General features: G+C 37.0%; 1 protein-coding gene, 1 long non-coding RNA gene and 1 pseudogene across 11 annotated transcripts in view; 2 read left to right on the top strand and 1 right to left on the bottom strand.

Moving 5' to 3' along the window:
* The window catches only part of LOC146396078 (uncharacterized), a 1,511,729-nt gene that overhangs the window by 47,233 nt on the left and 1,440,641 nt on the right, over window positions 1–23,855 (top strand). The window lies entirely within an intron of this gene.
* Window positions 1–23,855, top strand: part of ALS2 (alsin Rho guanine nucleotide exchange factor ALS2) — a 72,420-nt gene that overhangs the window by 26,567 nt on the left and 21,998 nt on the right. For 7 of the 10 annotated variants that reach the window (XM_084998349.1, XM_021076183.2, XM_021076185.2 and 4 more), the window contains 10 exons: window positions 251–347; window positions 4,119–4,196; window positions 6,828–7,010; window positions 9,144–9,315; window positions 11,403–11,583; window positions 13,335–13,400; window positions 18,504–18,666; window positions 22,475–22,606; window positions 23,270–23,398; window positions 23,768–23,838. In XM_084998349.1, coding sequence (XP_084854475.1) covers window positions 251–347; window positions 4,119–4,196; window positions 6,828–7,010; window positions 9,144–9,315; window positions 11,403–11,583; window positions 13,335–13,400; window positions 18,504–18,666; window positions 22,475–22,606; window positions 23,270–23,398; window positions 23,768–23,838 — 1,272 coding nt within the window. Of the gene's footprint in view, window positions 1–250; window positions 348–4,118; window positions 4,197–6,827; window positions 7,011–9,143; window positions 9,316–11,402; window positions 13,308–13,334; window positions 13,401–18,503; window positions 18,667–22,474; window positions 22,607–23,269; window positions 23,399–23,767; window positions 23,839–23,855 lie in introns of those variants that run through there. The other 3 variants (XM_084998350.1, XM_084998351.1, XM_084998352.1) reach the window with 3 other exon arrangements.
* Window positions 20,818–20,907, bottom strand: LOC146396086 (U6 spliceosomal RNA; annotated as a pseudogene).

Genomic DNA, 23,855 nt, shown 5'->3' with positions numbered 1-23,855 from the left:
TTACGATTCTTAACATATTCTGAAGTTATGGTGGTTAATTGGTGATTAATATACAAAGATTAGTTAGAAACCATCAAAATTTCTTATAATATTTGGGAGTAGATTGAACACAAGTCCAGTATTTTAATGTTTTCTTTTGAAATGCTTACTTTTACTGGAAAGCACTCTGTAATTTGAGAAAGGCTGTGACTTTTGCTGACAATACTTCTCTCTTTGAGTTTATGTGTGTGTGTGTATGTTTTTCTTTAAGGCTTCAGCCATTGTGTGTAAAATGTCTGGATGGTAAAGAAGTAATCCATCTGGAGGCAGGTGGTTACCATTCTCTTGCACTTACTGCGAAATCCCAGGTAGGCGGCAAACCATTGAAAGCTGATCTTAAATTCATGGAAGGCCAACATGCACGATTGAACCATCATTTATTGAGTGTCTGGTATATGTCAGGCAACAATTACATATCTCATTTGATCTTTCCTGTGTTTTACATTGCACTGTATTATATCCATTTTGCAGAGGAGGAAAGAGGTTTAGAGTAATAATGCAGCTTGACCGAAGACCCACATGTGACTGTAGACTTTAGATTCAACTTTGATCTATTTGATACAGAAGCTCTCTATAATGTGCACTTAATGAAAAATAGAACAAAAAATTTTCCAGGGTATTGGTCAATTTTTATCCCTTGTTAAAGAAAATTCATAAATAAGACACTAAGGAAAGAAAACAAAAGGCACTTCTCTCTTAAAATTGTGGGACTTAAAACTGATCCTCAGGGAGTTCCCTTCATGGCTCAGTGGAAAGGAATCTGACCAGCATCCATGAGGACTCAGGTTTGATCCCTGACCTTGCTCAGTAGGTTAAGGATCTGGCATTGCTCTGAGCTGTGGTAGGTTGCAGACATGGCTTGGATCTGGTGTTGCTGTGGTGTAGGCCGGCAGCTGCAGCTCCGATTTGACCCCTACTCTGGGAACCTCCATAAAGACAAACAAAACAAACAAAAAACTGATCCTCAGAATCATTTAAAACCATAGCTGTATACATAAATCCATCTAAGAAAGGTAGTTGTTTTCAGTTATTCTTAAATGTATTCATGATTCTTCATCAGTCTCTTTATCTTTTTAGGAAAAGTCAGTAAAAGATTCTAAACCCTTTAAAATACTGTATTTTAAATATCGTATAGTAGGCTAGCCAAAGAACTAATAAAGCTCATATATATAAATTTAAATATTAGGAAAGAAAAAGATCATTTTTTGTTGTTAACATACTGTATCATTAAAAGGCTTAAAAATAAATTAGGAAGGTAGTTGCAAAATAAACATTAAACTTGCAAACTTTCTTATATACTTAAGATAAAACAGAAAACTTAGGGGAGTTCACAGTGACAACAAAAGTATTAAGGAAATAGGAACATTCTTAATAGGAGGTGTATGGAGCCCATATGACACAAACTTGAGAATTCTTCTAATTTATAAAACAAAATGGGAGTAAAGGGAGAGAAATTTTATTTTTAGTGTAAGAAGAATCAGTGTTGCAAGAGTGCCATTTCTCCCTAGATCATTAAGTCATAGAGTATAAGTAAGTACAATTTCCACAATATTCCACGATAACATTTACAGCATAAGGATCACTGGTGGTGCACTGGTTTAAGGATCCAGCATTGTCACTGCTGTGGCTCCAGTTACTGCTATGGTTTGATCACTGGCCTGGCAACTTCCATGTGCCACAGGTACAATAAAAGAAATAATAATTTCAGTTTAATAAAATGATCCCCAAATTATTCTGGGAGAATAAACATAAGAGGTGAGCCACATAAATTCTTAGAAAGAACAGAATAAGAATTAGCCTTATGAAATCTTATAAAACTACAAACAGACCATTGGAACAGAAGTGTACCTATAGACTAGAAATAGACCCAAATATATATGAGAATTTAGTATCTGATAAAAAATGGGCATTTCACATCAGCTGGGGAAACAAGACTGAGTATTCAGTAAATACTGTTAGAACCACTAGTTTCTTATTTGCAGAAGAAAATGATGATAATCTCACATACTTTAATTCTGGATGCATTAAAGATATAGAGATTAAAAAATAAAATCTTACATATATAAGAACAAATTTAGGTGATTTTTTTTCAGTAATCCTAGGAGTAGACAAAGATATGCCATTAAAACCAGAAGTTAGAGTGAAGATGATATATATTTGTCTATGTAATAATTCAGCAGTCCTACACAGCAGAAAACAAAAAAGAAACCAAAAACCCACAGACAAAATTAAGATACATAACAACTGGGAAAAAAAACATTTGTAGCATATATGACAGTGCTATTATCTGATCCACAGAGGAGAAGTTGTCAAGGGATATTTGTATTCCATTCATAGAAGAAGAAATAGAAATGGCCAGCAACAAATGAAAAGATGATCAACTACTCAATGAACAAATTAAAACAAAATTTTCTTACCTATCACATTATCAGATTGCATTTATTTTTTATTATTTTTTAATGATTTTTTTCATTTTAGTTGGTTTACGGTGTTCTGTCAACAGATTGCATTTAATACTAAGTGTTGGTGAGGATGTGGGGAAAAGGTACACAAAATCTGGCGGAAATGTGTGTTATACCTTTTTTTTTTTTTCTTTGCTCTTTTAGAACCATATCCACGGCATATGGAGGTTCCCAGGCTAGGGGTCGAGTCGTAACTGTAGTCGCCGGCCTATGCCACAGCCACGGCAACTCGGGATCCAAGCCGCACATGTGACTTACACCACAGCTCACAGCTGGATCCTTAGCACACTGAGAGATCGAACCCGCATACTCATGGATCCTAGTCGGGCTTGTTAACCAGTGAGCCATGAAGGGAACTCCTGTATATTGAACCTTGCTGGAAGACAGTTTGTCAATATGTATCAAAAATCAGAATGTCATTGACCCAGAGTTCTTTGCCTGGTAATGTATCCTAAGGAAGTAGATGCACAAATGTGTTATGTTCAAGGATTTTTAATGTAATTTCTATATTAAATAATTGGAAAGAAATTATTAATAAATATTCATTCCTCCATTAGGCAGTTGATTAAATTACACCCACAGTGGAGTTTTATGTAATTATAAATGATGTTGTAGCTCTACACTTATTGACTTAGAAAAATGTTAGTGCAGAGCATTACATAAAAAGCATCAGGGCACAACACAGCATTGATAGTGGAGTCCCATTTTATTGCATTTTGTATGTTCGTTATATCTAGTAGATATTAAAGTTTCTGGAAGCATATATGTGTATGTTCCTAAAACAAGGTAGTTATCTCTAATCATCAGTGATTTTCACTTTCTTTTTATTTTTTTGTACTGTCAGTCTTGTACAATGACCATGAATTGCTTTTATAATCAGAATAAACAAAACCATTTTCATTAAACATAGCCCTTGTGATCTGGTCATCTTTTATCTGTCGTGGAGCATAGGTACTAGTGTTTCTCCTGTGACAAATTTTCGTATATGAAAAGGCTTTCAAGTTATTCCATAGTGCTCCTATCCATGGAGTAAATAGTCATGGTTACTTTTTCTTCATAGTATTTACTTTTATTTTTTAATCACTTTCTTTGAAGAGGAAAAATGGGATAGTTCCTGGGATTAAATCCTGGTGCCACCACTTAGAAATTTGTGACCTCTGTGGGCCGATTTCCTTATCTGTAAAAAAAAAGAAAAAAGGATTGTCGTGAGAATAAAACATTAATTAATACATAGAAAATATATTAAGAACAATGCCTGACCAGTAATAAATACCTGAAAATGTTAATAATAAATACATAATAATATAACTTATTAATGTACTATAACATAAGTATTAATATAGTATAATTATATGCTATATATAATATAATATAAATAATAAAAATGATTATTATTGTAATCCTTGGATCCTGTGCCTTTCCCATGTACTCTGCCCATTATCTCAGTCTTGTTTAAAAATGAATTTTCTTAATATCCGTTATTCTAATGAGTGGAAAGACCAGTGTAAGTACTTTTTGTGTAACTGTTAGTGTATGTATTTGTTGTGATAAAAATTCAGAATTGATGTGCACAATCAGATTCACACCTCTCACCTATGTTCCTGTGGTTTTCTGTAGGTTTACTCATGGGGTAGCAATACCTTTGGTCAGCTTGGGCATTCTGATTTTCCAACAACGGTTCCTCGTCTTGCAAAGGTACTTTGAGAACTTGATAACTTTTATAGCAGTATTTCCGATTTCTAAATAATAACACTTTACATTTCTTCATTTCACGTTATTAGGAAAATTTTGTTTGTAACCTAAATTTCTTATAATGTACATTAAGATTTTCAAAAAAGTGAAGCCACTTGTTTTCAAGCTAAATGATTGTTTTTGATGTGTTTATATTTCTTTTATTCTTAGCTCCCATTGTTCATTGAGTATTCATACATAATATTTTAAGTGAAAAATGAAGTTCTTTGTTTTAAAGCACATGTTTCTAGGACTGCAGTGTTGATTACTGAGCTTTATACTGCCAAATAATGCCTACTCTTTGACGTCTCACTTAAGTTTGACTTTTATGTAACATAATTTGATGGTTTGTTTTGTTTGTTACGTTTTCACGTACATAGAGTAGTGGAACCTTTCTGTAACCCTTCTAATTTTCTGTCGGGAAGCTAAAATACAGGTGATTGCTTCACTATTGTATGAATTAATTTTAGTTTATGTAATGCTGTTCAGAGACTGCTAACTTCTAGTCCCTTTGATGCAATTTTAGAGGATTGTTTTTCAACCTTGTTTCTGCCCCAGCACCCTGCAGCAAAAAGTATTGACTCTTTATTTAAGATTTGTTTGTTTGAGAGAGTGTTGTGGGCAGGGAGTTATACATGGTGATATCCTGATGGCCTAGCAGAATGGGATGTGGAGCTCCTGTATTCGTGGTTGGAGTCTGATATCGCCCCCATCCCAGTACATGGCTCTCTCCACTGAGAGTAGTAGAGACTAAAACAAGATGCTTACTTCAATTTCAGGAAATGACCCAATATAAGCCACAGTTAATACTTACTCCAGTGATTCATGTATTCACTATACACTGTGCATCCATCACTGTATAAGACCTTTACGTGCTATGTTTCCTTCCAGAGAACTTAGTTTTACCAGAAAGAAAAGACTTAAGTAAAACATTAGGGAACAGTTGTTACTACTAGCTCTGGTACTAAATATTTTCAGCATAAAACATTTTAGTGGTAAGCTATTCAATTTCTGATATTTTATCACAATTAAAAATAAGACAAATCACTGTTCCTTGTTTTTTATATATTTAGAGAAAATAGAACATGCATCTATTCATACTAAGGAAAGTGTGGTAATAGTGTGGAGGTGCTGGAAATAAAATTTTTGTTTAACATTTTAGAGTCAGACAAGAGAGAATAGAGTTATAAGGTTTTAGTTTCATTACTCTCTAACTGTACATATGAAAATACAGCATCAGAGTTTTGGTTTTTATTCCTGGGAAAGGTGAGAAAAATGTTTTGAAGTCATTTAATCTGTGAATTAAAGTCAAGGCAGAGTGAGAGCTGAGTTAGTTTTGATTAGAGACTAAAGAAGATGACTCTTTCCTCCTGTGAGACTTTTTAACTCATTTTTTCCAAAACCAGTGGGAAGTAGTTATTTGGTTAGCCTGAATTTGAGAAGATATATATATATCTTATATCATGCTGAAAGAGCGTAGCTGTAAAGTAGTAGAGACATGGCACACACACATACACACACACACACACACACACACTCTCAACATACACACTCCCACTTACCTAGCATTTGGACCCTAGGTAGATCCAGAGAATCTAACAGATTGGAAGTGTTTTTGCTTTCAGTGTAGGAGTCATGGCTGAAGCTGAGTCTGGAAGTTGGGACAGTATTTTTCATAGCAAAACACTTGCTTCAAATAAAACCTGTGCAGAATTCCCTACATAAAAGAGATAGCCATGGAACTATTTCAGTTGAAGGATGGAGGTGGGTGGGGTCAGAACCCAGGCACCAGCTTTTCCGTGGTGACTCCACACTCACTGTGTGAAATCCTAAGGTTTAAAAACCATTGGTTTAAGGCAGTGGTTCTCAAACTTTTGTGTACCTGAGGATCACCTGGGAAGCTTGTTAAAGCAGATTGTCAGGTCCAACCCCCTCTGCGCCTGTGTTTGTATTTCTAACGTGTTCCTAGATGATTGCTGCCACTACTACTGCAAAAGCCACTGAGAACCAGGGTCTAGGTGATCCATGTAGAGGGTCTTTTAGGGTCCTGTCTGTTTCAACATCCTGGAACACAGTGAAGTCATGTCAGAGAAGTACTGAGTTCCAAGTGGGAAAACTGAATTTTATCACCCAAGAGTTGGGTTGCCCAGAATGGAATTTGGCCATGTTAGATTTTTTTTTCACCTTGATTTTTGTGCACATAGCAGAATTTAAATGGACAAAAATGTATTCTAGCTTTCAGAATAGGGCTCTAGAAGTTTCTGGGCTTTCGATTGTAGTATAGGCAAGTCCTGTGTTGACTTCCAAAAGTAACAATTAAAAAAAAAAATCAGATCTCTGGTTTTTCCTTTTTAAATTCCATTTTTTAAGGTTTTTATAAAACAATCCAGTTCTCAATTACAGGTTGAACAAGGGTTCTATCTCACTCCTGCATCTGTTCAGCAGTTGATGGGGTTATGTTACTGGGGGAGTTTTGCTGTCTGAGATCTGACTGACTTTACACCCACCTGTTTGACCTAACATTCTAGTTCCTGTGGATTTGAATTCCCATCTGATTCCTTCATCTTGGACAGAACTCTCTCCCTGTCGTTGCAGATGAATAGTGAAAATGGAGTCTGGAGTGTAGCTGCAGGCCAAGATTATTCCCTGTTTTTAGTGGATACAGAAGACTTCCAGCCTGGGCTCTATTACAGTGGCCGACAGGATCCAACAGAAGGTGACAACCTTCCAGAGAATCACAGTGGTACTAAGACTCCAGTACTTCTCTCCTGTAGTAAGGTGAACAGGAATTGGATCCTAAGGCCCACATTCTTTAACACACGATAAGTCTTTTGTTTTTGTTACTGTTTGTATGAATGCCTATTTGTGTCTCTGACCAGTGTATTTAAAATTGCAAATCACCGGAGTTCCCGTCGTGGCTCAGCGGTTAAAACCCGACCAGTATCCATGAGGACGCAGGTTCCATCCCTGGCCTTGCTCAGTGGGTTAAGGATCTGGCATTGCTGTGAGCTGTGGTGTGGGTTGCAGACGTGGCTCAGATCCCACATTGCTGTAGCTGTGGCTTAGGCCTGTGGCTACAGCTCTGATTCAACCACTAGCCTGGGAACCCCCATGTGCCATGGGTGTGGCCCTAAAAAGACAAAAAAAAAAAAATTGCAATCACTTCCCATCCTCTCTCACTCCTCTTTTTCTTGCCTTATTTCTCTCCGCAATGCATGTCATCATCTCACACATTTATTTAATGTATAAATAAAATTTATAACATTTACTATGTATCCTCATAGCGAATACTTATATAGATATTTGTTGAATTAACACCCTCACTTAGAGGAATATTGAAAAGTATATTTCACAGTGAAGTTTTCACTGTGTTTATGGAGCCCTCAGAGGTGAATCAGAATACAAATAGATGAGTTTTTAACTATTGGTGGAGGTAAAAATTGCAGGAGCTGGAGGTGGGCTCATGGCAGACCTGACAGACTGCCAACAGCGCTGTTTCCCATCTCTTCCTCTTAGCATTTCATTTTGTTTGCTTGTGTTTATAAAGGAAAACAGTTTGTTGATCTGAATTTCTTTGCTTTCCTACTTCTTAGCCCTTTTTCATAAACTTAAAACCATTGGCCTACGTCTGGTTTTCTTTTTTCTCGCTATAGTAACTTGCATCTTCCAAGTGGTACACTGTAAGGACATTAACCCTTAAAGCTAGTACATGCTAGATGTTTTATTCTTATTGAATAATATATCCTATGGATTTTTTTGTATATGTGTCTTTTTGCCTTTTCTAGGGCCCGCATATGGAGGTTTCCCAGGCTAGGGGTCAAATCGGAGCTGTAGCTGCTGGCCTACACCAGAGCCACAGCAATGCAGGATCCGGGCCGAATCTGTGACCTACACCTCACCTCACGGCAATGCCAGATCCTTAACCCACTGAGTGAGGCCAGGGATCGAACCTGCAACCTCATGGTTCCTAGTCAGATTTGTTAACCACTGAGCCATGATGGGAACTCCTCCTATGGATTGTTTTTTATCCTTTGTGTTTGTTTTTCTGGCTACATATGTAAGTTATGAATGTATATAGGGACAAGATCTTTCTTGCTAAAAGTAACACTGGCCAGGATTTGGCTCTTGACCTATAGCCTGTCATTCCAGATATACTAATTGACTCTTTGTAGTTCTTGGCCCTGGCTCCACATTCCTCATTAAAGATTCCACAGTCCAGATAAAGGATGAAATAGACTGATGAAAGGGATGAGGCTCAATATGTGTCTTTAGTTACCATGGGCTGTTAATAGCCTATCAAGCCTGCAGCTTGGTTACCTAGTTTAATAGGGCTGTGTGACAAAAGACATTGAATATTTTTGTTCAGTGGTGTCATGAATAAATGACCAAGTCCCCTTTTAAGGAAGAGGCTTTTCTGTTGTACTTCTAAAAGGTAGCTCTTAGATCCTTGATATTTTGATATACAGCATAGAGAGCTTGTCTGCTCTCATCTATTTCGCACACAAAAGAGGTCCTTAGACGTGTGTCGCTATCACGTGGATCTTTGTATATTTAGGTTGTCTGTGGTTCTAACCACATGTAATATGAAATAAAAGTGTCGTGGCAATAAATAAAAGTATAGATGTCTGTAGTGACATATAAATTGTGATATACATATATAACAATGGTGTACTGGTAAACCAACCCTAAAACCAAAATAAAAGAAAACCAAAGCCCTGATTTGTAGTTTTTTCCTTTTTTTTTTTTTTAAATAATTTAACTGTGGCCACTTTCACACTACTAGTGGTTAATTAACCAACTTGCAGAATTCCTGTTGGTGCTCACCAGCTGATATGAGCCAAACTTCAGTGTCCAAATCGCTACTGGTAAGGTACATCTTATCTTTAATCTATTTCTTTTTCTCTTTTTTAGCTTGGATATATAAGCAGAGTGACAGCAGGAAAAGACAGCTGTCTAGCTTTGGTGGACAAAAACATCATGGGCTATATTGCCAGCCTCCATGAGCTGGCTACTACGGAAAGACGGTTCTATTCCAAACTGAGTGATATCAAGTCTCACGTTCTCAGGCCTCTTCTCAGTTTAGGTAAGTAGATCCTTCCCCCTCCCTTCTCTCCACCCACTTAGTTATTAGGAGTCCTGTTTTGTCTGCTCTTCTTATATCACAAATAAAGAAAACTTTTTGAGTTGTATGCTACTCCTTTCTTTCCAATCTCTTCTTGTGCACAGGCAATTGACACCTTACAAACTCATTCCCTTTTGTCAGTAGTCCAGCTGCCTCTGCCCTATCCTCCCACTCCCAGAGCTCCTTTTCCTTTTGGAAGTAGAAACATGGGGAGCTTTCAGAAGATTCATGTCAGAGAAGCAGAACTTTGGGAAAGTTGATCCTGGGAGCCTGACACTTTTGCCCCACTGGTCCTAAGATACCTTACCTTATATTACCTGAATTTTTCATTTTCTTTCTTCTGGTTCTTAGAATTTTATCAAGTAGAGATTCATTTGGATTTACAAATAGTCTCTCAAAATGTGGATAACTGGTATGAGAATTAAAGGTCTTGTTGTACATTAGCAGGAATTGATTGAATCTGATCCCTTTTCTTAGCTGTGATCAACTACCAAAGGGATCGAAGGTAAGGAGATAATGTAGAGGGGACAGGTAGTGATGGTCCTGGATGGAGTGCTGCTGTCCAGATACACTAGGTCCCTAGGGTCTTGAGGAGGTTAGAAGGGAATACAGAATGGGTGGGGGGTGGTTCCCCTAGTCCAAAAACTTTTCTAGTTTTGACCCTATGCTCAGAAAATGGAAGAACATTTTCTTCCCTTTCTCCTGGACACCTGACCACCTGTGAGGACACAGAATTCAGACCAATACCCTAGTATTTAAATTCTGCTTTGTTTATATACCAGTTTTTCCACATTAAGGGGCCATTGCTTTGTGTAGGTCAGCCAGTTTTTAATGGGAAAACATCTTCCTTTCAGACAACAAACTTAAAGAGTCTTTCTGAATTCAGTCCTTTTCTAAGTTGGGGTCTGTCTGCATTTGTCTTTGTTTTTAACATGTCTTGTTTTTTTAAAATGTTGTGGAGTTCCTGTTCTATAAATTCTTCTCCGGTGCGGGGGCCCAACATCCCAGGGCATTGGCAAGGGATAGGAAGCAATCCAAGCGGGAAGCTTCCTGGATTGCTCTGAAAGGAAAGTGAAACCTGCCCTTTTCCTGTTCTGATTCCTGATTTATTTGTTGGTTTTATCTGGTCTGCTCATCAGCCTCACTGCTTGGAGAGAAGTCGTGCAAGTTGGGAGCTTTGGACTGGGAAAAAGCACTAATCCCCTGATGCCCTCTATAAAGTTAAGAGTGACCTCGGCAGTCTCATTTTTGGATTGCCCTCTCTGCACTGAAGGGTTGGTCTCATCCAAGGGGCAAGTAGAGCAGAAGTCAGTACAAAAGTTGAAAATGTTAACCAAGATATAACTGTAGAATTGAGTTTAATTTCTGGCTGTCACTAACCAGGTGTATGAAATTAATTAAGTATTAATTCACTTCCCTTAAGAAGAATTGGGATTAGCTCAGTGGTTCTCAAATTTGGCTGATCTTGAGAATTACCTGAAAAGCTTTTCTTTTTAATATATTCATCCTAGGAGCTTAACTTTGGCCCCTTGAGTCAGAATCTGTAGGGTGCTATAAATTTGTTTTTAAAAAGTTCCTGCAAATGGAGTTCCCGTCGTGGCACAGTGGTTAACGAATCTGACTAGGAACCATGAGGTTGCGGGTTCGATCCCTGCCCTTGCTCAGTGGGTTGACGATCCGGCGTTGCCGTGAGCTGTGGTGTAGGTTGCAGACTTGGCTCGGATCCTGCGTTGCTGTGGCTCTGGCGTAGGCTGGTGGCTACAGCTCCGATTAGATCCCTAGCCTGGGAACCTCCATATGCCGCGAGAGCGGCCCATGAAATGGCAAAAAGACCAAAAAAAAAAAAAAAAAAAAAAAGTTCCTGCCAATGACTAGATTCTGTGATTTTTTTTTTTTTAAACACTGGGATTATTTAGGTTCCATAGTTGCGAGTACATCTCAACATGTTAAGTGTTTTTAGAAAAGGGCAATTCGTAATCTTGATCCTAAGAAAGTATTCAGATAATGAGTCTTTAGGTTATTTTACCCTCATCATAATTTTGTTGCAGAAAATTTGGGCACTGCAAGTACAGTCCAGCTGTTGCAGGAGGTGGCAAGCCGATTCAGCAAGCTGTGTTACCTAATTGGTCAGCATGGAACCTCACTGAGCAGCTTCCTTCAGGGGATAAAGGAAGCCAGGAGTTTGGTCATCCTGAAGCATGCAAGTCTCTTCTTGGATAGTTATACAGAGCAAGTATCCAGTCCCGTGTCATGTTCAGTCTCTGCAGGGTTATTCTGCCAAGGAGAACAGCTCCTTAATCAGAAGAGACTAGATTAGGGAGAGTGATATAAGGTAATAGAAATTGCAAAGCAGTGTTTTAATCTTAAAACGACTGTAGTTCTGCATTGCTAAATTTTAGTCTGCGCTAAGAGGGAAAAAAAAGATTTCAAAATAATGCATTCTCAAATGTCCTTCTGTATTCTAGCATAATGCTTGATAGTATACTTAATTTACAAAAGGGTACTATAATAAATATGGTTCTTTAGAGCACAGTTTTGTTTACTTAAGTAAGTTATACTAAAATTATTTTAAGACCAACTACTGATTGTAAGTATAGAGCCATTCCAGTGTCTGCTTTTCACTGTTGTGTAAATAGAGGGTTTAAAGAGCAAACTATTTTTAAAATAAAAATATTTTCATAATAAACCTAGGATAGTGATCCAAGATTCTTTTCATGTTTTTCAAGAAAAATACCCTAACTGAATTTGAGATTTTAAATATTTCTCACTTTTTCTTAATTTGTATTTTACGTTATGCGGTGAGGCATAATTTAAGTATTGTTTTAATGTACATTAGGTTATGCTGTTGATATGAAGTATAGATTTTAAAGTCACCTATAATCCTACCACCAGAAATAACCATTGTTAATAATCTTAGTATATTTCCTTTTAGACTTAGGCATATGTGTGCAAATAGACGTATGTGATTTTAGTTCTTAGAAATCTGAATATATTTGAAGCTATTGTCTGGGAAGAAATACCCTGGTTAGAGTCTTTTAACTCATCATCTTTCGGACATGAAAAGTAGTATAATTTAATACCAATTTACTTTTTTGAAGTAATTTAGATTTTTTTGGCGGTATAAGTTTCAGCTTTTACTAGTATAATTTTTCTTTTTTGACTTGTACTCATCTCATAGTCTATTTCTGCTCTGATGCTTTAGGCCTTATGCTTGGAAATGCTTTTTATCTTGATATCTCAGGCTTTTTTTTTAATGTAATAATGTATTCATATAGATCAGAAAAGTTAAAATTCTTGATTTGTTTATGAATTATTAAAATTATTTCTAATTATGGTAAGATGTACATAACATGAAATTTACCATTGTAACTATATTTACTTGTACATTATCTTGGGCTCTTTTTAGTAGGAATTTGCCTTCTCTCTCAAAGTCATTTGATTCCGTTTACCTGGCCCAGGATCGTGGAAGAAACATACATGGCACAAGACAGTCTGTCAAGGCTTATTCTTTAACAGTAGATTAATGCTTAACCAACATTTTCTAACACCTTTTCACTTAAGTTCTTTTAACATATTTTCTCACTGTCCCTATTGTTTATTGCTCAAGACTTAATTGGGAGACCTAAAGTGAAGATTAGAGAAAATTTTTATTAAAAATCCAACCATTTTAATCACATTTTATCAAGTGCGTTAAGTTATCAAGGTAAAATCTATCAAATAAATTCTGGCATCTCCTGCATAACTTTAGGGTTTGTTGGGTTTTTTTTGAAGTCCTATTAACATCTTTATTAAAATGGCTTTTCCCTCTATTGTGATCATCACGTAACCTGCCCTTTTCTTCAGTTCTTTACAGTTCATGAATGGTAACATCATAAAAGTTCTGAAACTCACTGATGAGATACCAGATGCTTGTTCGAAAACTCTGGAGAGCAAACTCACTGTTTAACACTAATGTACGTGTGTTTTCTTTTTTGCTCAAGGTATTGCACATCTATTACAAATTTCCTGGTTATGGGAGGATTCCAGCTTCTTGCTAAGCCTGCCATGTAAGCAAATATGTACATTCCAATTATTATTCTAACAACCAGAGGTCATGTTTTATAGCTTTGGGTGTTTTTGAGTGCCCAGGAAAAACTTCAACTTGGTCCTTTTACCAAACAAATCAAAGTAGAGACTTTCACTAACTCTTACAACTCTATAAAAGGTAGATGTTATTAGCCTCTGATTATCGTTGGAAGTAGCATGGTATTGAAAAAGCCACAAGATCTGGGCCCTTCCTTACTGCTACCAGTTATTATCCCCGAGACTTTGAACAACCCTCTTTACCAAATTGAGCATGATTTTTTTCTTTGAAAAAAAAAAAATGGCAATGTTCTCTTCAGTTCCAAAGAACAAATATTTTTGTATGTGATGGTACAGAGAAAAGTGCAAAATGCAAAATTTTTGCATTTGGCTTCTGGATAAGTAATAAATACTAAAAAGCCTCTTATGTAAGCCTGTCATTCTGAACTGTGTAGTTTCTCAGCAAGTTTTGACCTAACAAGAAGTATTTTAAAAAATCAGTTATATTTTGGTAGTGAACATTTCAGGTATATACTCATAACCCAGATTTAAGTTTAAACCCAGGCATCAGGGTTTTGAGATATTTGCTTTTGATCTTACATCCTGATAGAAAGAGTAAGAACATTCTTATCTTATCGCTGGTTTTAAAGGGAATGCTTTTTAATATTTCACCGTTAAACATGATTGCCTTAGGTTTCTGGTAAATATTATTTATAGGGTTAAAAAGCTCCCTTCTAAAACTTGAAGAACAATTGATTTTTTTTAACATGTTAATGTCCTTGGAGTTCCCATCATGGCTCAGTGGTAACAAACCTGGCTAGTATCCATGGGGATGCATGTTTAGTTCCTGGCCTTGCTCAGTGGGTTAAGGATCTGGTGTTGCTGTGAGCTGTGATGTAGGTTGCAGACGTGGCTAAGATCTAGCATTGCTGTGGCTGTGGTTTAGGCCAGCAGCTACAGCTCCAATTCGACCCCTAGACTGGGAATTTACATATGCAGCAGGTGCAGCCCTAAAAAGACAATAAATAAATAAATAAATAAATAAATAAATAAATAAATAAATAAATAAAGTTAAATAGCCTTGAGTTTCCAAGGTAAATTCAGGTGGTCTTTATGTATTCATTTTTTAATACATTTATGGATTCAATTTGTTAATATTTAAATTTTTGTAACAGTGAATATGAGGTTTTCCTTCTTTTGAACTTGACCAATTTCCCTAAGAGGATTGTATTAACAGTTATAAAATGAGTTGAGGAGTTTCCTCTCCTTTTTTGTTTTCTGGAATAGTTTGCATGAAATCAGAATTATCTTTACTTTCAAGATTTGGTAGCAATCCTTTGTAAAAACCTATGGTGTTCATGGGGACATATCCTCTAGGGAGTTTTTAAATTACAGATTTATTTTTTTAATGAATATGTCTGATTGGGTCTTTATTTCTTCTTTTGGCTTTGTTTATATTTTCCTGGAAAATTGTTTATGACATCCTTGTTTTCAAATTTATTGGCATAATGTTTCTATCATTGTTTTTAGATGTGTTTACCTCTATAATTAGTTGTAACCCCTATTTTTCATTCTTATTTATATTTACTTGAGCCTTTTTATCTTTTTGTCTTGGTCACTCTTGTTAATAGTTTGCCCTTTTTTATTACTCTTTTCAAAGATTAAGCTGTAGTTAATTCTTTCCTTTCTTTGTTTTCTTTTTCTTTTCACTAATTTCTGGCTTTTATTTCCTTCTACTTTCTTTGTCTTCACCTGTTCATGTCTTCCAACTTTATGAGTTTAGCATTTAGTTCATTAATTTTTCTAGTGTATTCATCTAAGGCTATAGATTCCCTCTAAGTTTTGCTTTAGCTGCATGTAAAAAGTTTTGACACATTTTGTTTTTGTAGTCATTCAGTTCTCATTATTTTCTGATTTCCATCATGATTTGACTAATGTCATGTGCTCATTCATTTCCAAAATATAAGAATTTGGCCTGCTTTATTTATTTATTTATTGTCTTTTTACCTTTTCTGGGGCCACACCCATGGCATATGGCTGTTCCCAGGCTAAGGATCTAATCAGAGCTGTAGCCACTGGTCTACGCCAGAGCCACAGCAACACAGGATCCGAGCCGCGTCTGTGACCTACACCACAGCTCGCTGCAACGCCAGATCCTTAACCCACTGAGCACGGTCAGGGATCGAACCCACAACTTCATGGTTCCTGGTGGGATTCGTTAACCACTGAGCCACTACGGGAACTCCATGGCCTTCATTTCTTAAATGATAGGCTAAAGAGTGTTATATCTTAAACTTATTACTACCTAATTACTACATTTTTAAATCCTCAATCTTGCTTTTTTTGTTTAGTACTAATATGATGACACCACTTTCTATTATTTTATTTTAGCCCTTCTGCGGTGTAACTTTCCTCTCGTATTTCAGAGCTGAGTTTACAGTACTCAGCGATTGACCTGACGCTTTAGTAGAGCAGCTAAAGCACAATGCTTAAGTGAAAGCCTGTAGCTAGAGCCTGGACAGGTGGAAAGCAGTTAATGAATCCTGGGTGACTGTGAACTGTGGAAGCAGATAATAAGTTTGGATTTGGGCAGCATTTCCAAGGCAGTGGTTCACTAACCCCAGGGTTTTACACAGTTAAAGGCAGTAATAATATCTTGTTTTAACTTGTATTTACAGTAATATTTTAAATTATTTTAAGATTTTCACTTAAAAAGAAAACAGTTTGAGAATCTCTCTAGAGCATAGCTAGTGAACCTACTGACAGTGAATCTGCCCAAGCTTTTATCACTCAGCTGGTTTATCATTTAGCCATTCACCTCAGGCTAGCATTCATCATATACTTTAAAAAAAATATATTGTGGTAAAATCTACATAAATCTATCATTTTAACTGTTCCTAAGTGTGCAATTCTGTGGCATCAAGTACATTCACATGCTGTGTAAACCATTATCTATACACAAAACTTTATCATGACAAATAAAAATTCTATACCCATTCAACAATTACTTCCTTTTTTTCCTTCCTCCTAGCTTCTGCTAACTTTATTCTCCTTCCTGTCTCTCTGAATTTGCCTATTCCAGGTACTTTATGTAAGTGGAATCATAAGTAGTTGTCCTTCTGTATATGGCTTATTTCCCTATGCATAAGGTTTTCAAGGTACATCAACATGGTAGCATATACCAAAAGATCATTTCATTGTATGTCTGAGTAATATTCCATTTTATGTATAGACCACATTTTGAGTATCCATTCATCTGTTGAGGGACACTTTGGTTGGACACTTTTGTTGTTTCTACCTTTATTTTTTGAGTAAGAAGTGCAAACCGAGCCATGTAAAGAAAGAACAATTTCGCCACTGTTAGATTAAAAACGCCCAGGAGAAATTAAGCTAAACAGAGTAGTTCAGGGTTTCTGAGAGCATAGCAGGGCCCCTTTTCGGAAAGTCTGGAGACGTGGCCATGAATGAGTCCAGAAAAATAGTAGGGTTCACAAGAGTGGGAGCATTCCTGATGTAGTCCTGGGCTTCCAGGAGAAATAGGGTCAGAGGAGGTGTGTGTTCACCACGTTCCACCTCCACCTCTCAGGAGCAGGTCAAAGTGAAACACTTCTATAGGGTAAAACAGGTTTCCCCAGCTGATTGAAGCAGCAGAATGTGGGGGAGGAGGTGGGAACATACACGCAAGCCAAATATAAACTAAAATCTGGGCCATGTTCCTCCGGGCGTGCTCTCTCAGATCTCTTAATTGCATTATAAAACAATCCACTTTGTGCCATTGAACTTACAGGTCCTGGACTTATTACATATTTTTCCCTCTTTCCAAGATAATATTTTGTAATTTCCAAGTTAAACTTCTCTTTATTCCATAGTTCTCTAAGGGATTATGAAATTATTAATATTTGCTTTAGAGTCTTATGTGACATTGTTTTATTTGAAGCCTTGTAGCTACAAATTGTAGGATAGTGTTTGTAAAACAGGGTAGTACCTGGCACATAGTTATTTCTCATTTAGTGGCAGATAGTAATTATTATTCTGTTCCACAAACTCTTAACTTCTTTACAGATCTTTTAAGCGTTTTGGTCTGATGAGTGTAGCCTCAGTGGGTTACTGATCAGCCTTAAAATATGCAGTAAAATTCTTATCATACACTTAACACAATTGAATATAAAAAACTAAACATTGGATTCAGTTTGAAATGTTTTTGACGATCTCAGCATTAAAATCTGCATGCAGGGAATTCTTATCATAGCTCAGTGGAAACAATCCAACTGGTATCCATGGGGATGCAGGTTCTATCCCTGGCCCCGCTCAGTGGGTTAAGGATCCAGTGTTGCTGTGAGCTGTGGTATAGGCCGGCAGCTGTTATCTCTGATCTGACCCCTAGCCTGGGAACTTCCGCATGCTGTGGGTACAGCCCTAAAGAGCAAAAAATTAAAAAAAAAAAAAAAGTTAAAATAGTAAAGTAAAAGAAAATAAAATCTGCACATAAAATTTGCTTTACTGTTTCCTGTTAATTGTATATTGGTGTCTATAGCTTTTTATTACTCTCCTGTAATAAACTCTCATTAGATGATCAAGAATTGAAGAAAAAAATTAGAAGTATCTCATATTCCATTCGAATTCTGTTAGAGCAAAGAGCTTTGTTTTTCCTCTAATATTTCTGTTTAGTACAACTGATTAGAGAATTAGTCCTGCCATTTACTGCCATGACTTCTGGCTTGGAAGTCAACAGGTAACTGTGTTAGCTGGTCTCCAATTATTCCATGAAACTGGAATGTATGATTAATTTCCTGGAACTTCAAGCACAGGTCTATGATTAACCATCTCTATTACAGAGTTTCTGTACTATTTGGTACCAGTGGCTACCATTTGCCACTTTTAATGCTCAAAAATCCCATTTTATAGGCAGGGAAATTCTTTTAATTACATCTGGCTTATTTCGTTGTATTAATTTTCTGTTACTTTCTTAGCATCTAAAAATGTATACGTTTGAAAAGGTAGTATCTACTGAAGTGTTTCTTTTCAGTATCACGCATGTTGTCAGTAGCAAAAGAATTAACTGAATGCCTTTTTTTCTCTACCTTCAGTGATTTTCTAAATAAAAACCAGGAACTGTTGCAAGACTTATCAGACATGAATGATGAAAACACCCAGTTGATGGAAATATTGAATACTTTGTTTTTCTTGCCAATCAGACGACTTCATAATTACGCAAAAGTTTTGCTAAAACTTGCTACTTGTTTTGAAGTGGTAAGCTCACATATGTACCCCTTTTGACACTTGAGAAGCTAAGGATCATAGTTGTTTGTTTAAATTATGCGGCCCCAAGATCTGGAAATCACTGATTTCATATTTATAATGTGTCTAATAAATTTATTTTTCTTCAGGGAAATGAAAGAAGAAAGTATGACTTCACCTCAGTATGTCCTTAGTTAATCAAAAATCAGCTAGATCAGCTGGGACTTATTCAGAGTCTGTTATCGTACTATTTCCAGTCTGAAGAGTCCTAATTATGTAAAAAAAATCCACACTTCTTTAGTTTGGCGTTAAAGACCCTTCACAATCTGATACTGTCTTTTATTTCTAGGCTTATATTCTACCCTGTGTCCTGCATATTAGTTCAGATACCTTGGATGTAGTTCTTTTGTGCTTTATATTTCCTTCCTGAAACATCCTACCTCTGCCCTCATCATGAGAAACCTTTAAGGCTTGAGTCAAAAGTCATTTTCTCATGAAAATGAAGCCCTCTCTGACCATACCACATTCCTTCGCCTGCCCATCTCTGAAGAATTAGTTATTCCCTCCTCTATCTTTTGCTAATACTTGATCCTCCCATTTTTTTCTTTCCACGTTACGTTGGTGGTCCTTGACCAGGGTTGGGGATCAGAATCATTTGCAGAAGTTTTTTCGAAACACAAGACTATGTTCCATCACTGTAGATTGTTATTAAGTAAGTCTAAGGTATAGCTGAGATACTAGATACATATAAAATCTTTAAATAAAAATAATACCTAATACTTATTAAATGCACTCCCTGTGCCAGATACCGTTCTAGCACTTTATATATATATTTTCATGTAATCCCCACATCAATCCTATGAAATGGATTATCTGGGTTTTTTAATTTTTATGGCCTGCAGCATATGAAATTTCCCAGGGTTCGAATTGGAGCTGTAGCCACAGCCACGGCAACGCCAGAACTGAGCCGCATCTGCAACCTGTGCTGCAGCTTGCAGCAACACTGAATCCTTAACCCACTGAGTGAGGCCAAGAATCAAATCCACAATCTCGCAGACACAGTGTTGGGTTCTTAACCCACTAAGCCACAGTGGGAACTAAAATGGATGTCATTATTATTATCCCCCTTTTACAGATGAGAGATTTGAGGCATAGCTGAGAATCAGTAGAGCGCAAGTTCACCTCCAAGCACTCTGGCTCCAGAGTCTATTCCTTTGACCATTTTACTTTATTGTCTCTTCCAATAACCTGTTAACACTATATTGTTCTGGTATAATGTACATTTTTCTGTCTTCTCTGCCTAATTATAAGCTCCCAGAAGACAAAGATGTGCCTGACTTATTTTTTATCCCTAGCACTTAGCAGACTATTCTGTATGTAGTAGAGACCATTAAATATTTCTTAAATGAATAGAAAATATGGAAATGAATGACTCTGAGAATTGTAGAATATAAAGTTAATTACAAATGTGAGGAATCATCCTTTCATCTTGCCTTCTGCTCACTCTCCACAACACACAGAAGTTAGACCTTGCCTGTGGTTAATTCTCAAAGCTTGGTCCACAGGCCCCTGGAGGTTCCAAAGACCCTTTCAGGAGGTGCCAAGATCAAACTGTTTTCAGGACAGTACTAAGATTTGTGCTGCTTACACCATGTTGGCATTTGCACTGAAGGTGCAGAAGGAAAGACAGGTCAAACTTCTGGCTCTTTGGCATGGATCAAGCCAGCATACTAACTCAGTCATAGTATGCTTTGCTTCCATGAACTTGCAGTTAAAAAACGAACTAAACAAACCAAAGATTTCTGGTTTCACTGAAAAAATGTCCTTGATAAAGCAGTAAAAATTGTTTATTTTATTTAACCTCAACCATTGAATATACATCTTATTTCTTTTTAAAACTGATATAATTGATATTTTATTAGTTGACATTTTATTAGTTTCAGGTGGACAGCATAATGGTTCAGCATATGTATATATATATATAAAATGACCACAGCAAGTCTAGTTAACATCTGCCACCACACACAAAAATATATATCTTCTTAATCTTCTGCCTAATGAAATGGGGAGTCCACAGAAAGCAGAACTGCTATATCCCAGAGTCTTAGTGTTTTTCAAGGAAAAGCATAAGATTGCAATTGTTTGAGGTAGAAACTGACTTTGAAAAAACTGCTTCATGAATTTGCGCATTATCCTTGCACAGGGGCCATGCTGATCTTCTCCTGTTAGTATGTGTGCTGCCAAAATGAGCACCGCCTTTTTTTTTTTCTCAACTTCAAAGAACAATTGACAGATAAACTGTGGATATTCAGACTTGCATATTTGACAGATATCCTCTCCAAAAAAAAAAAAAAAAGTAAATGTACAGATCACTTCAAGGAGAACAACTGACAGTATCTGTTGCCAATGATAAAAATCTGAATTTTTAAAGCAAAAATTAAAATGTGGGAAACATGTATCTCACTGTGAGCTTGGCATCTTTCCAATACTTAAAGACTTTTCTTCTGATGAAATCGGTAATAGGTGATTTTTGATGTTGTATAATAAAATGTATCAGCATTTGAGTGATTTACTGAACCAGTTTTTTCCCAGTGTCCAATTCACATGTTGTAAAATCATGCATAGGTTTAAAAAAATCTACTCAAAGTGTAAGATAGACCGGTGGATTTGAATGTAATAGAATACAAAACGTTTAATGTAGTTTCAGACTCCACATTTCAGCTACTCTCTAAGAAACTACCACTTAACAAGTTTTGATATAGTTTTGAAGGAGAATATCCGCAATTATATGAAATGGCTATTAAAATACTCCTGCCTTTTCTAACTATATATCTTTATAAAGCAAGCTTTTCTTCATTTATTTCAACCAGTCATAACAGATTAAATGTAGTGACTGATGTGAAAACCCACCTGTCATCTTTTAAGCCAGATAATAAAGAGATTTGGAAAAAATGTAGAACAGTACCACTTTTCTCACTCGACTTTTTTTGTTTTGGAAAATTTAGCATTTTTTATTTAAAATGTTACTGTAGTTGAAGTAAATTAATAGACTTAAAGTTCTCATCACAAGGAAAGATATTTTTTCTCTATTCAGTTTTGTCTCTACATGAGATGATGGCTATTCACTAAAATTATTGCGATAATCATTTTCTGATATATGCAAGTGAAATTATGCTGTACTCTTTAAACTTATACAGTGCTGTATGTCCATTATCTCTCAATAAAACGGGGGGGGGGAGCCTTCCAACATTGAAAAAATGGATGTTTTCATCATAGTACGCCATCTTAAATTGGGACTGTATGAAGGAATTTGTTTATCCTATTTCTTTTAAATAATTAAATATTTTATCAAAATGTGTCAGAAAAGTGAAAACCATTGTTGATATACTGTCCTCTTTGACAGTCAACTAAATTCAGATTATCAAATAAACCAAATCTATATATTGCCCTCCCCCCAAAAAAAACCAATTTTATTTTCTAACATGGTAAATATCAGTAGCTATAACCCCCACAGGCAAAATAGAAGGATCCTGAGACCAAAACGTACGTGAATTCCTGTCCTATCCTGAGTTCTCTGCTGCTCCCTCACTGATAACTGCCAGCGTTTGTTTCTTTTCCCCTGGCGCATATGTCCTTGAATGTGGTAGAAATTTCTGGAACCAGTCTTCTTTTTGCTCGGCTCCCTGGAATGTGCCATGTCTGTTCTTAGGCTGAATTTCCTCCCTAAATGTATTATTACACACCTAAACCACTCTGAGGCTACAGATTCTGAACAATTGTTTTATGTTCTTTCTTCCTTCCCTTAAATATTGGCCTCTAGACATCTCCAGAATACCAGAAGCTGCAGGATTCCAGTTCCTGTTATGAGTCCCTTGCTCTCCATCTCGGCAGGAAAAGGAAGGAAGCAGAATACACACTGGTTTTCTGGAAGACCTTTCCTGGAAAAATGACGGTAAAGCCTGCCAACTGTCATCCTCCCAGCAACAGCAGGCATATCCATAACAACTTCCATCATTGTGTCTGTTCCTCACTCGTTTATGGTAATAAGCTTTAATGACTCCTTCTCTAAGGGTGATCCAGAGACCACAGCCATGAGGGCTCCAAATATCAACACCTTCCCCTCATTGCTAGGAAACCTTTCTGAATAGGCCTCACCTTCTTTTGTGTCTTCCTTTCTTTTTATTTTCCTTTGAGCCCCGACTTTATGAAATGTTAGGATCCCATTTGAATTTAGGTTTAATACCAGGCTAAGCTATGACCAACAGATTCCCCTCGATATGATTTCTACCTTGTTCATTTTCTCTTTGCATAAAATAATTCCTACTTTTATTTTTTATTTTTGTTTGTTTGTTTTTGCTTTATGGGGCCACACCCTCAGCATATGGAAGTTCCCAGGCTAGGGGTCGAATTGGAGCTACAGATGCCGGCCTACACCACAGCCACAGCAACGTGGGATCCAAGCGGCGTCTGACCTACAGCACAGCTCAGGGCAATGCCAGATCCCCAGCCACCCACTGAGCAAGTCCAGGGATCGAACCCGCATCCTCATGGATACAAGTCGGGATTTGTTTCCCTGTGCCACAACAAGATCTCCGGTATTTGTTTTTAATCGCAGGATTCCTTGAGGAAGCCAGAGCGTCGACTGCTGTGTGAGAGCAGTAACCGAGCCCTGTCTTTGCAGCACGCTGGGAGGTTTTCTGTGAATTGGTTCATTCTCTTTAATGATGCCCTGGTCCATGCCCAGGTAGGCCGCATTCCTCACCTTAAAAGAGGCCCTGGAAGGTGGAGTGCTCCTGCTTATTTAATTAGTTATACCATCAGTTTATATTACAAAGTGTTGTGATTTTACTGAAAGTATTGAGTAATAGAGAATGTTAAGGTCACCTGTGGTGTATAGGCCAGATTTCAGGGAGCTTTTTTAGTTTCCAGCTTGAAAATGAGAATCAGCCCTGTACAGCGGTCCTCACAGCAGACATGGCTAGACCATTGGGGTTCACTACCTTAGAGGGACCGTGTGGCTGAGGTGGACTTAACCAGTTGAAAGGGGTAACGCAGCAGCTGACCCCAGGGTCCACATGGGCTCTCAGATGGGTCTCCATGTTCTCTATTTCAGTTCTCCACCCACCATGTGTTCCCTTTGGCCACCCTGTGGGCAGAGCCACTTTCTGAAGAAGCTGGTGGTGTGTAAGTGTCCCTCACCC

The sequence above is a fragment of the Sus scrofa genome, chromosome 15, assembly GCF_054392235.1.
Source record: "Sus scrofa isolate SSC_HxYL_T2T_F1_AM1 chromosome 15, Sscrofa_HxYL_maternal_Yorkshire_Landrace_v2.0, whole genome shotgun sequence".
In the NCBI taxonomy this organism is placed as follows: domain Eukaryota; kingdom Metazoa; phylum Chordata; class Mammalia; order Artiodactyla; family Suidae; genus Sus; species Sus scrofa.
This window is presented reverse-complemented; position numbering and strand designations above follow the sequence as displayed.